This window comes from Protobothrops mucrosquamatus, unplaced genomic scaffold (genome assembly GCF_001527695.2).
Source record: "Protobothrops mucrosquamatus isolate PMUCROS unplaced genomic scaffold, P.Mucros_1.0 scaffold298, whole genome shotgun sequence".
Lineage (NCBI taxonomy): Eukaryota > Metazoa > Chordata > Lepidosauria > Squamata > Viperidae > Protobothrops > Protobothrops mucrosquamatus.
The window spans coordinates 353,831-366,918 of record NW_015386641.1 but is presented as its reverse complement, the minus strand read 5'-3'; the positions used below and the strand labels follow the sequence as shown (position 1 = coordinate 366,918).

Sequence of the window (13,088 nt, the reverse complement as noted above, 5' to 3'; positions counted from 1 at the left end):
AGGTATCTATCTCAAGAGGATAAGTTGTGATTTAACTGGGCTTCCCTTTGATCTGCAAAACAGTTGGCAAAAGAAGTCTATGACTTGAGGCTATTTTGGGTGAAGTGCAGTCACTGTAGCTACAAAGTCTTTTTCTCTGGAATTGGAGCATGTTTACTCCAAATGCTAGGCAAAGCTTTGATATGTTGAAGAGCATGCCGTAGTTAATGTCTCCTCCTCCTCCTCCTCCTCCTCCTCCTCCTCCTCCTCTTTCTCCTTCTCTTCTTCTACCCTTCCTCTGATCACTACTACATGTTACAACGAGGGCACCCACTTGAGCCTTCTTCCCTCAGCTGTCATCTTCTTCAAAGGGATTTTTCTGTTTTGTTTTAGGAAAGTGTTGCCATTAACAGCAGCTTTTAAAACCTTTGATGGTTGGAAAGGAATCTTTTTTCCCCCAGCATTAATGACAGCTGTTGCTGCTGCTCACATCTCCCCCTTCTTCCTCCCACCTACCATATACTCATTTCTTTTTTCTTTACTTTTGGTTCATTTTTTTTAAAAAAAAAAAAAACCCCCACACATATCAGAAATGGAGTGGAACATGACCAACTTTCATTTGGTTTATCTTTTTTTATTTATTTTTTTTACAAAAATTGCCCTGCAGCCAAAAGATGAGAGAAAGAATACATTCTTAGGACTAACAGGAAGTTAGAGGGAAAACCTGATGTCAAATCAAGACAGGAACTAGATTGTCTATAATAAATCATTAGCAGGTGTCCCAAGGAGAAAAAGGGCTGAATGAGAGTTTTTAATGCAGCAATTTGCTTTGGTTTTGGTGCCTAAGATTGTGTTGAACATTTGTGTACAATGTTTGTTAACATAGGATAGTGGTGAATGCTGGCCTGTAGACAAAAAGAAAATAATTATTTAGGGAGTATTAAAAGAGAGACAAATGAATGAGGTAAGATATTTTAGAAATGATCATATATCTGTTATTTCTTATGATCATTCTGAACTGAGCCTTGAGTAATTCACCTAAGTTCACATATAAGGATGAACAAGAAACAATGGATGGATGGAGAGAAAGAATCAAGGAGAGAAGCAACCTAGAACTAAGGAGAAATTTCCCAATGTGACCACACATTTTGAATTTTTTTTACAAAAACATAGGCCTTAGAAAAACTGCACATATGGGAATGACTTTTGCAGGAGGAAAAGATTCAAAGGCTGATTTATAGAGGTGTTATAGCCCATCAGTGTGTTGATGGCTTAGCAATCAGAATACATAATCAGTCTTCTGATGATACTTTCCCTCAAAAATCAATTTCTCACTTCACTTAGGAACATTTTGTCAAAGCTGAAGCTCTATCTAAACATGTGGACATTACTCAGAGAGATATACAAAACGGATACTGTAAGCACTGCAAACCAAGCTCAGGCATTGTGAAATTGGCTGGAATGGCCTGAGATTGTATTTTGATTGGAGAAGAGTTTTTCAACCATGGTAACTTTAACATGTGTGGATGGATGTCAATTCCCAGAATTCTCCTGCACAGAAAAACATTGGCCTTAGAAAGGGGGATTGCAGGAGGCAAAAAAATCCCCTGGTTTCCCTTATTATAAAGGGATTGTGGATTATTGATTGCACAAGAACCACAAAAATGAAAGCAACAGACTGAAGTCTCTTTATGCTTGTGGATAGAAAGAAAGAATGGAAGAAAGATGAGTGCATGGGGCCAAGTGGAAATTAGACACAAAAAGACTCATGGTCTTTGTAGTATGTCCTTCTTTAGAGGATGGTAATGCATGGCCAATGATCCAATATACCCCAGCCCTATTTTGTGTTCCACCTTGCCTCATCACTGTTAAAATTTGGTGATAAAATTACCAAATGTTCACCATTTCTCTTTCATTTTTCAACCAAAATAGGAGATGAAATAGATGTGAAACCATTGCAAGACTTATGCAAGCATTTTCTCCTTCATCTCCTTCCAAATTGACCCCCCAAAAAATTGTAAATGTCAATCCCCTCCATTGGTTACTGGTCACCAGCCTGCAGTTCTTAAATGTAAGAAGAAAAAAATAAGAACTTTCCATCCAGAAATGGTTCTTGATCCCATCCAACTCATCCTGGTATTAAAAGGTGTGTGCCCTTTTAATTTCCTGTATAAATAGAGGAAACAGCAAGGGTTACTCTGCATTGTTTTTCCAACAATTTTGGAAATATGCCTAAATGCCATGTGTTGCTGCCCCAATACAGATCCTAACAAGGCGAATGGATTGATTCCCTAAAAGAGTCAGACTCATAGGAAGAGTGCAATATGAGCTGAAGTTTCCAAAAGATGTTAAGATTTGGGATGGGAGTATATTTAGAGAAAAAAAATGGGGTGTTGATAAGTCCACAAGGATAGAAAAGATTGACAAATATTAGTAGATAACAACAACAAAGGCAGAAATATTTAGCTACCACAGGGAAAGTAGGGTTGACGTCCTAGCACAGTGATAGTAGATCAAATGGAAAAATGAAGTTTGAAGCCTACGGTAAGTAAAATAAGGGGTGGAAATAGTATTCATCCCAATGTCTGTTGATTACCAAACATAATGCTAAACTAAGGTGTTTTAAGCCATAGTTAGTTGAATAAGCTATGATTTGTGATATTAAACCATTACTAGTGAGGCACAATACTTCAGTTACATATGAATCAGCCTAAAGAAGGTCAGGTTTTCAAGAGTTGGCAAAATGTACCCTGGGCAATAATTATATATTGTTGGATATAATTCTGGGATCACAACTCTTATTCTTCCAAGTTAAGAAGCCATACTGGCTACAAACGAGAGGAGGTGTATTCTCAGTTTATCTAGAAAATACTTGGTTGAAGAAGGCTGGCTAAAGCCTTATAATTTTGTTCTACCCTGGCCTATCTTTGGTGATCTTAAATACATTTTAGACGGTCATACGTTAAGGAGACCTATAATATTGTTTGTGTAGCATTTAAGACTGTGTTCCAAAGAGGAGATTTGGAACATAAAATATCATGAAATAGTATCTATCAGCAGCTCGTTAAACTAGCTTGGGAGCATCTGTAAAACAATCTCTATGCAATCCTAGAAATAGCACAACCCCAGTGTAAAGCGTTGCAGGCAGATAAGTTCATGTTCTCATGCACTCCTAAGCATTATTCTGGAACTGGCCAAAAGCACACTGCATAGCCTTAATTAATATACATTTTTCGTAGCTATGCACATTCTTGCAGTAATACAAGAGAACTCCCCTGTGTGATTTATAGAGATTGCATCTCCATGTGAATTTTGCTCAGTGGAAAACTTTATTCAGGCACATGGAATCTAACCTGCCGGTGTCAACCAGCTCCAAAAGAAATGAGTTAGGTTGAGCAAACAATAAAAAGAAGAGTCTGTGCCCTTGCAAACATTTTCGACCTTTGATCTTTGTCTTTGCAGAGCAACAGCCTGTGATCTTGAAAAGGTCAGACCGTACTTGTACATTTAAACTGAACTGTACTTGCAACATGTGGTTGATAGGTAAAAACAAAAAAAGGAGGAAGAATCTTCAGTCCCTACTGGTTGGTTGGCTGAAGCTTTATCTCACCATGTTCCTAACAGAGTATATATTTGAACAGGAATCAAGCACTCTACATTAACAGGATTTACTGGAAATCTTTGAGGTTGTAATTAACTCTTCACTTGCTGTAACAGGGCTAAAGAAACCATGGAGGTTTTAGGAGCAGACGTTTTGGGTGCTATACTCTGTGCAAATGGATTTCTTAGCTATTGCTATCAACAAACCACTCTGTTAGCACGGGAAAGTTAAGTCTCAGACTTGGACTTTCTCTAAGAAAGACATATATGCTTATAAATAAATACATATATACGCTTCATTTTATAAATCATATTTTGGAAAGAAAAAAAAAACTTCCAGGAGAACTATTCTGGTGAAACCACAGATGATAGCTCTTAATTCAAAGTCATAGAAAATTAGCTTTTCCAATTAGTTCCTCCTATCAGTTTATGTCCAAAGCCATGCTGGTTGAGTAATATTGGGATTGTAGTCCAGTGCATCATGGGTACCAGAATGGAGAAGAGTGATGAGGAACAACCTCTGGGTTCTGTGTTTTTCAATATTTATTTAGCCATGTTTCCCTGAGTTCCTGCACTGTTTTCAGCCAGAAATCAAAGATGTACTACCTATGAAAAATCATATGCTATAATGCAGTCTCTTGATCTTTCACAAAGTTGCAGATGTCTCTCTGACCACACAATGACATCCCTGGAAAGGGATGAGGCTGCTTTCTTTTGGTCTATTTTTCTTTTGGGAGGAGATTCTTTGAGGTTGGTCGTTTTTCAAAGTCCTCTTGTTATGATTCCCATCCTAATCACCCTAAAAGGACACTTAGAAAGAAACTGGTCGCTTTCACATCCTTAAAAATCCCTACTTACTCTCAAAAATCCAACATTGTGGCATCTAAACTTAGTAATTTTGCCAGTCAATTTTGATGGGAGGATCTTAGGTGGTTACAGTCTTTGTTACCCAAACCTGCCAAAAATTGCCACTAAAAACTGTGGGTGCATTTTAAACTCGGTGGTTTTCTTGCAAATGTTTCATTACCGAACTAGGTAACATCATCATTGATAAGAAGGAGAGGTCCATGTGTCTGCTAAGTCATATATAAAGAAATCATATTATATATTAATGAGCTTGCCAAATCAGGCCATAAATATTTTCCATATATGACAACAAGGCCTACATAAATTTAATGTATATTTTGGATCTGTATTTTGGATTCTAAACTCATTATTACTCAAAAGAACTACCTGAGACCACAGATCAAACGCACAATACACAACCACTTTAAAATCTTCATGGAGCTAGGTTATTATTTTGAATATGGCAACAGAGGGGAGAATTAAATCTATTAAGAATGAACTTTTGAACTGTGTTCCATGAAATTTAAAATTAAATCAAATTAGATTTTGTTGTGATCCTGACTGACTTCTTTGTTATTTAGACCTTAGAAGAACTTTCAAATACCAGATAGTTGAACATCATTGATTTATATCTTTCATTCACTTTTTTTTTTTTTTGCAAACTTAGTTTGTAATGCTAGAATTGCTGTTACCTTCATGGAAAGCTAAGAGAGTTGCAGGAAACTCTCTTTAGCTCTTCTCTGAGTTACTACTGAAAATTGTTAGTAGGATTTGTAATCTCAACAATATTTCAATATCTAGAGTCCTGAATCCTGTGCTCCCAGCACATGTGAAGCTTTTCAGATCTCTCCTGTGTGTGGTTCATTTCTCTTTGCATAAGACAGTCCATCAAACAGAGGCTCTTCAGAGTTGCAATCCATGAATGGCTGGTGTTAAAGAAAAAGTCAACAAATTAAGTCCAACTCTACTTAGAAACATTCTTTGTGCATGGAAGTCTCTAAATCCTACTCAATACATATAAAGCTGAGTGCAAATTGCCTTTTGGAATTCTTCACCAAATTCAGCAGCAGAGAAATTGAATAGGCAATTATTCTGAACTTTTCCAGGAAAAAGGGAGTTTCTCAAGGACAGGTCTTCCCTTAGTAATGGCACTTGAGTTACCATTGAAAAGCCCAAAATGAGTTCTCTCATTACATCATTTCTTGAGATTTAATAGAAGTATAGAAGACTACTGTTGTAATACAGTGAAAGTGAGGTCATTGATATGCACATCAAAAAGAAATAATTGTTCCTCTCCATTCTTCATTAATCAATCTACTGTACATTCAGAACAATGTGTCCAATTCTGGGCGCACAGCTTAATAAAGATATTGACAAAGTAGAGCATGTCTAGAGAAGAGCAATTGAGATGATAAGGAAAACCATATAAAGAATGAAAGAGTGAAAGGAAAACCATATGAAGAATGGTTGGAGGCATCAGATGAGTTTAGTCTGGAGAACAAAAGTTTGCAGAAACTTGAATTGTCTTCAGAAGAATATAAGCAGACCAATTGCCCATGTAGTCCTGCAGTCTAATCTCAGAGTGGCCAACAACTGCACAAGGAAGTTCACTAGTTTCTCAGCAGATGGCCTTCATAGGCAGTCACATATGGATGTTACGGGTGGGTGCAAGAAGGGGTGTGAGAGGCTGGATGAGTCCTATGAAGTGTAGAGAGGAGCTATGGAGGGCAGTATCCTCCTACCACCCACGGAACAGCAACTTGTAGGAGCAACTTACTGTGTGACTTCCCTCAGACTTTCCCATTGACTTTGCTTATGGGAAGCTGGCAGGGAAGGTCACAAATGGTGATCACATGATTGTGGGACACTGCAATGTTGCAATTGTGAGCTGGTTGCCAAACACCAAATCACAATCACGTGACCATAATCACGTGAGATGCTGCAACTGATGCAACTCTGAAACCCGTCATAAGTGCCCCTTTAACTTTGAATGGTCATTGAATGAATAGATGTAACGTGAGAAATATCTCTACCTGAATGACCATCATGTAAAAGAGGGATAGAATTAGTCATAGTTGTTCAGAAAACAGGACAGAAAACAATGGTTTATTTACAAGGAAGTACATTGCAGCTGGGCATCAGGAAAAAATGTCTGAATGATAAGAACTGTTCAACAATGGAACAGACCTGCCTTAGGTGATCTTCCTAAGGTTGATCTTCCTTTGTTAGATGTTCTTAAGAGAATCTTAAGAAAATGTGGGTGGCCATTTTGAAAACAAATTTCATACAGCTGAAATAGACAAAAATGCAGATTTCTGTACCAGAAGCTAATTGTTTACAATGGTTTACAATGCTATTTGGATTTTTAAGAATCTATATTCCTATATGATTAGGCATCTACATTAAAATGTATTGTATCATTTAACTGGAGATTAGTTGGCAATTATTCCTGTTGTGATGTTGACATTCAAGCACCTCCATGAAGCTCAATCCAGATGTACGGAGGTCCCAGATTACCAAGAATTCCTTTCTCCCTATAAAGAAAAGGCTACATGAAATATTTCATTTGATCAGTCACACAATTAAGTACAGGTAGTCCTCGACTTACAACAGTTCATTTAATGACTGTTCTAAGTTATAACAGCACTGAAAAAAGTGACTTATGACCATTTTTTACAATTACAATCTTTGTATCATCCCCATGATTGTTTGATCAAAATTCAGATGCTGGGCAACTGGTTCATATTTATGACTGTTGCTGTGTCCCAAGATCATGTGATCACTTTTTGTGACCTTCTGACAAGCAAAGTCAATGGGGAAGCCAGATTCACTTAACAACCATGTTACTAATTTATCCACTGCAGTGATTCACTTAACAACTAAGGCAAGAAAGATCATAAAATGGGGCAAAACTCACTTAACAAATGTCTCACTTTATAACATAAATTTTGGGGTCAATTGTGGTCATAAGTTGAGAACTACCTGTACAGACTGGACAGAAGCAGCAACATATTTAGATGGAAAAGTGTCTATAGGTTATGATTTTAAAAAGTCAAGATGATGATAATCAGAGCTACACAATCTTGATTCTTTGGACTGTATCCTGTGCCCCCCCCATTGGGATAATTACTTTGAATTAAATACACATTTCTGCCAGCCCAAGCATTCTTTTTGTGCTTGCCTGAGTGTTTGGGCTGCCAATGCTAAAATCCTATGCCTGTGCAAAAGCAATTTGGGGGGGAAAGGTTATTGGCCTCACTTTAAGCCAGGGGTCTTCAAACTTGGCCCTTTTATGACTTGTGGACTTCAGCTCCCAGAATTCTTCAGCCAGGCACGCTGGCTGAGGAATTCTGGAGGTTGAAGTCCACAAGTCATAAAAGGGCCAAGTCTGAAGACCCCTGCTCTAGGCTTTGAGTTAGATCAGGAAGTTGTTAAAGCTTATCGGACAGCATTGTCTGCTATGGTGGGGTTGGAGATCATAAAGAACAAGACAGTGGCAAATGCACCCCTTTATCAATGTGCATTGTCAATGTTAATACAACTGCAAAAGGGGTGAGGCTGCCATCTTGCCTTTTTTGACCTCTCCAGAATATGCTGAGCTTAGATATGGACAATGGCAAACTACTTGTATTTTATTGCCAAAAACGATACAAATGTATCCATGAAACCATCAGAAGGTCAGCTTTTTTTTAAAAAAAATAATATTTTTACTTATCACACTTACCAGGGCCTTTGGCTTCCCTCTTCCTTGAGAAGCTAAAGACCCTGGGACAGAATCTTATTAAATCCTTATCATTATACCCTGATAACTCTGAAAGGTAGAAACTTTCCAAATCACCCACGGAGATAGATATATTCCCCCCCCTCTCTCTCTGTTGCTTGCTAATGACTCTATCCATGGTTTTACTAAATGACATTTTTAATGCATAGTAAACCATTCTCTTTTCATGAACTCTTTTACCCCTCAAAGTGAGACTGATGTTTGTTTTAATAAGTGTTCTTTTCTTTTTTTATTTTAAAGAAGCAGGCTGGGATCAAGTCTGAAAAGCTCCTGCAGTATTGCTGTCTCTGTGTCTATTCACAGCTGTTCTTGTCTTCACCCTCCCTCATCTCCCACTTCCAATAATTAAATGAAAACAAGCTGGAAAATCACACTTAGTGGAGGAAGGAGTGGTTCTTTGAAGAAGAGGGAAAATGAAATGATAATCCCTGTTAGTTGGCCATATCTGGCTGAGAATTTCTGGGTCAATCATTCCCAATCCTAGCAAGTTCTAGGTGAGTGGACTTGTACTCCTAGTATTCTCAATGGCTGTGCTGGCTGTTGTATTCTAGAAATTGAAGTTCACCCTCCTGGAAATTGTCAATGTTGGGAGACACTGTTTTGAACCTTTCATTTCCCATTCAGACTGTGCCAAGGAAAACACTGATCTTGACCAATGGCTGTTTCACATTTGCATTCTTAAATCAAAGAAACAGAATTGGAAGGAACCATTGAGGCCTTCAAGTCCAACTCCTGTTCTGAGCAGACATCTAGAATCAAACTGTAGGAGAAGAACTGCATTAGTCAAAAATCAGGAGTCTGGTAGCATCAAACCAATTTTATTAAAAGGAAGCTGATTTGTTTCTGCTTTTTGAAATCCAAGTTCAGATACCCTTTAAACACATTCAGGAAAAAAAGAAATCCACCATTTGGGGTAACTGGTTGCACTGTTGAACTGCTCTTCTGTAAAAACCGTTTCCCCCAACGTTCAGTCAGAATCTGCTTTCCTGTAACTTAAATCCATGATCCTCTCTGTACATTATCCAGGAATGGTGGAGAAGAGGTCTTGACCTTTCTGTAATATAGTTTTAGGTATTTAAACAGTACTGTCCAATTTCTTCTCACTGGTCTTGTTTCAAGGCTCAAGATTTTGGTCTTTCCATCTCTCCTCACCCCCCCCCCCCGAGAGCTCCTCTCCGAAAGAGATGGGCAGTTAAGAAATATGAAATATAAACTAATTAATTAATAGTTTAGGTTCCAGGCCTCTGATCATCTTTGGTGCCTTTCTCCAAATCTCTTCCAGTTTCCCTGAATCTTTCTTAAAGTACGGTGTCCAGAACTGAATCCAATACTGGAGAAGGGATCTGCCCAGTGAAAAAGAAAGTGGACTGGAGACTGGAAACTCTTTGATACAGGCACAAACTTAAAAAAAACAAACATAGTTTTCTTTTATATATAGCCACCTCACACTACTCATTTATATTCACTTTGTAATAGATTAACTGTTCCAAAACTAGTATCACAAATGTGTCATTGATGGATTGACACAAGTCTATATATATTCGCCTTGCTTTTACCCTGCAGCTTCTCTTAAAGGAGCTAGGCATGTTAAAGATAGTGACCAAGAAAAGTTTCTAAGAGTCTAAATATAGTACTACTAAATATGTGAATGTCCAGTTTGATCCAGCAGTCCAAAAAATGTTGACATTGAACTATCACTGGAGTTGCAACATGGTGTTCAGGGGTTGCAGTTTATGCACAAACTAAGCTTTTTGATCAATTTTTTTAGGGTACATTTCCTATTTTTAATATTTAAAAATGAAATAAATATCTGGAGAGCAAGACATTGGCACCCGATATTATCTTTATTTCCACCTATGTTTTTGGGTTCATTTTCAAAAATAAAAAATGGTTGATATCTACACCTTTGTTTTGTTTGGAAAGGCATCCCCTTGCTCCCATCCCATCCCCAAAGAAGACAAAGCAGACCTGTAGACTGATAGTCTAGAAAAAGAAAATCTCAGCATTTTTTTTTAAAGTTAGGATTCTTTCAATCTTCCAATCTATCCCTCCGTCCTAGGATTTCCTGATGTTCTCTTGCAATGATGTTCATCATTCAGTGGCTAACAAGATCTGGTCCTGCTTATTTGCTCTGAGATCAGCCAGGATCCACTAGCAGCTACCATCTGTTATATTGTCTTCTCGTACGTGGCCCTACCCACTTGCTGACTTTTTTTGTGAGTGCTCCACAAAACTTTCTTTGCTGTGCTGATTTTCTTCTGCATTTTGACGCAACATCTGGCTTAGTAAAGCGCTCCGTAAATGCATTTCGTCCTCTCCGTTTTGGCTTCAGAGGGCAGAAATGAGTTAATTCAATTTAACATTGACTGTATGGTCTGAATAATAACCAAAGGCAACTTTGCAAACTTGACTTTGGAAAGATGCAGCTAGAATTTGGCTTAGTGAGGCAGACAAATTTAGAGCTGGATCCAAATGGCTTTTCCAAATTCTCCACCAGATGTGTGGGCAGAGGGACTGGGGAAGAGAACATTTCTCTGAATTTATCCAGGGGAAAGAGAAATTCTCAGATTATTGCTCAAGGACAGGAATCTGATTTAGTACTTACTGGTCGTACCACTGCTTTAAAAAAACCCGGAAGAGCTGTGTCATCATGCTGTCTTCTCTTGGGATTTAATGGAAGCATAAATCCCTTACCATTTAACCCTAAAAGCAGCTGCAGACTGCTAGGCTGATTATAGCACAATGGAAGACAGGACATTCAAACACATTTTTCAGTTGTCTTGTCCCTGAATAAAGGCAAGAACATCCTGCTCTGTTCAAAAGCGTAAAATTCTCTTCTCTGAAAGACTTTTGAAAACATATTTTCTTCTATTCAACGGAACAAGGGGGGAAACTTGCGGAGGAATTTTCTACCATTGCAACAGCTGCAATTACACAATTCCCCTAACCACACTCTCTGGGAGGTACCATATCTTGATCTATACTCTAACCAAACAGGCTGTATTGCATTACACACTAGGCCAAGTAAAGCTCACCAGTGTTAACACCAAGGATGCTTAGCGTTTTATGTCAGGACTCAACAACCTCAGGCTTTTCCCCACAATCACTATAATATATTTGCTAGCCATCCTTGAGTTGGGAAATAAGTTGTACTGCCCATCCCCAATCTTTATAGTGTCTCAACAATGGGCAGTGTTGCTGTACTCACACAATTTAAGGCAGCATAGTTTCAGGGCAGGGATTGGTGGAACCAGGTTAGCAGGAAAACTAACCACTTCCCTTCTCTCAAGTTGGCATGTGTGCCAAGTTTTAATTTTTTTAATATTCACCTATTTAGTCTTAATTTTTCATCATTCATTTTGTGTTTCTTCTGACATAGTATCGATCTTCCAGTAGATTGATAGTCTTATTACAGAAGTTCAATATACCCATATCTATCTCAACCCCCCCTCCCCACCATTCTGAATGACTGATTTCAAGAACTGTGATTTGAAATATAAAGCAGAAAATGGCCTACTCGGAGAGCTCTCAGTGCTGCTTTGCCTCAGGATTTTTGTTTCCTTTCTCTCTCCTAAAACCAGTTTCCTCCATTAATTATTTTTGGCCAGCAGAGCACATCTTTTCTCCCCTGTTCCATATTTTTGTGTATATATGTATATCCTATTTGTTGGCTGGAAAGCCGGCAGCCCAGGTTCGAGACTCAAGTGCCACGCGACAGGGTGAATTCCCGTCCATGCTCCAGCTCCTGCCATCCTAGCAGTTCGAAAGCATGCAAATGCGAGTAGATAAATAGGTACCACTTAGGTGGGAAGGTAACTTCATGCTGGCCACATGATTGCAGAAATGTCTTTGGACAGCGCTGGCTCAGTGGCCTTGAAACAGAGATGAACACCACCCCCTATAGTTGGCAATGACTAGCGGAGTAAAATCCACAGGGACTCCTTTATTTTTATATGTCCCATGCAGTTTCGCTATCATACAAATATTCACATACATAACATGATGCACACAAAGAGGAACAGGACTCTGTCTGATAAATCTGTCGGTTTTATGGGAGACGGATAATCCAATGATGGTAAAAATAGTCTGAAGATGCAATCTTCAGTCACTGAATGGGAAGGGGACGTTTCCACAGTGGAATTACAAGGCTAAGTGGAACTCAGTAGATTGCTGTTCCTGATGATATCATCCCATGACTCATCCCCAAGATGCCTTAAATTGTCAGCATGGGATGTTTTATATCAAAAGAAAACCAAGAAAAACATCACTTCCAAGCTACAGCAACTAAAAAGGGTTCTCAGCTGCCCCAGCAGTGGATTAGGGATGTGATAGAAGCACTGTCATGTGGCCACATCCCTCAAAACAGTTAGAAAAGTATTTTACTCCCATAACCAGGATAAGCCTCTGGTTTACTATAAACACAACCACATTGCATTTAGCTGATATGAAAGACTAAGACATCTTCTAAGATTCAAAGAAACAGGCTATAAACATGGTGACAAACCTATGGAACGTGTGCCACAGGTGGCACGCAGAGCCCTCTCTGTGGGCACGTGCACCGTCGCCCCAGTCCTAGGCCTTCACCTGGGTTTTATAAAACCTTTTCGCTTTAGGCCTCTGCCACCATGTGCAAAAAAAAAGGTTCAATCAATCAATCAATTACAACTTCTCGCGGGGAAAAAAGATCTTGCAAAGTTGGAATTGATTGATTGAACTTTTTAGTCCCACCCAGTCTGCCGTTACCACCGCAGCCACGCCCACCCAATGGACCACACCCACCCAATGGGCCACACCCACCCAATGGGCCATGCCTACCCGGCACCTGACGATACATAAGTTTATTTATTTTATTTATTTATTTATTATTTCAATTTATATCCCG

The 13,088-nt window shown here is 38.8% G+C and overlaps 1 protein-coding gene across 1 annotated transcript in view; it reads right to left on the bottom strand.

Annotated features, from left to right (window-relative positions):
* Nucleotides 1–6,500: 6,500 nt before the first annotated feature.
* The window catches only part of TMEM212 (transmembrane protein 212), a 27,002-nt gene continuing 20,414 nt past the window's right edge, over nucleotides 6,501–13,088 (bottom strand). The window contains exon 4 of the mRNA XM_015814931.1: nucleotides 6,501–6,959. Coding sequence (XP_015670417.1) covers nucleotides 6,939–6,959 — 21 coding nt within the window. The 3' untranslated portion in view covers nucleotides 6,501–6,938. The remainder of the gene's footprint in view (nucleotides 6,960–13,088) is intronic.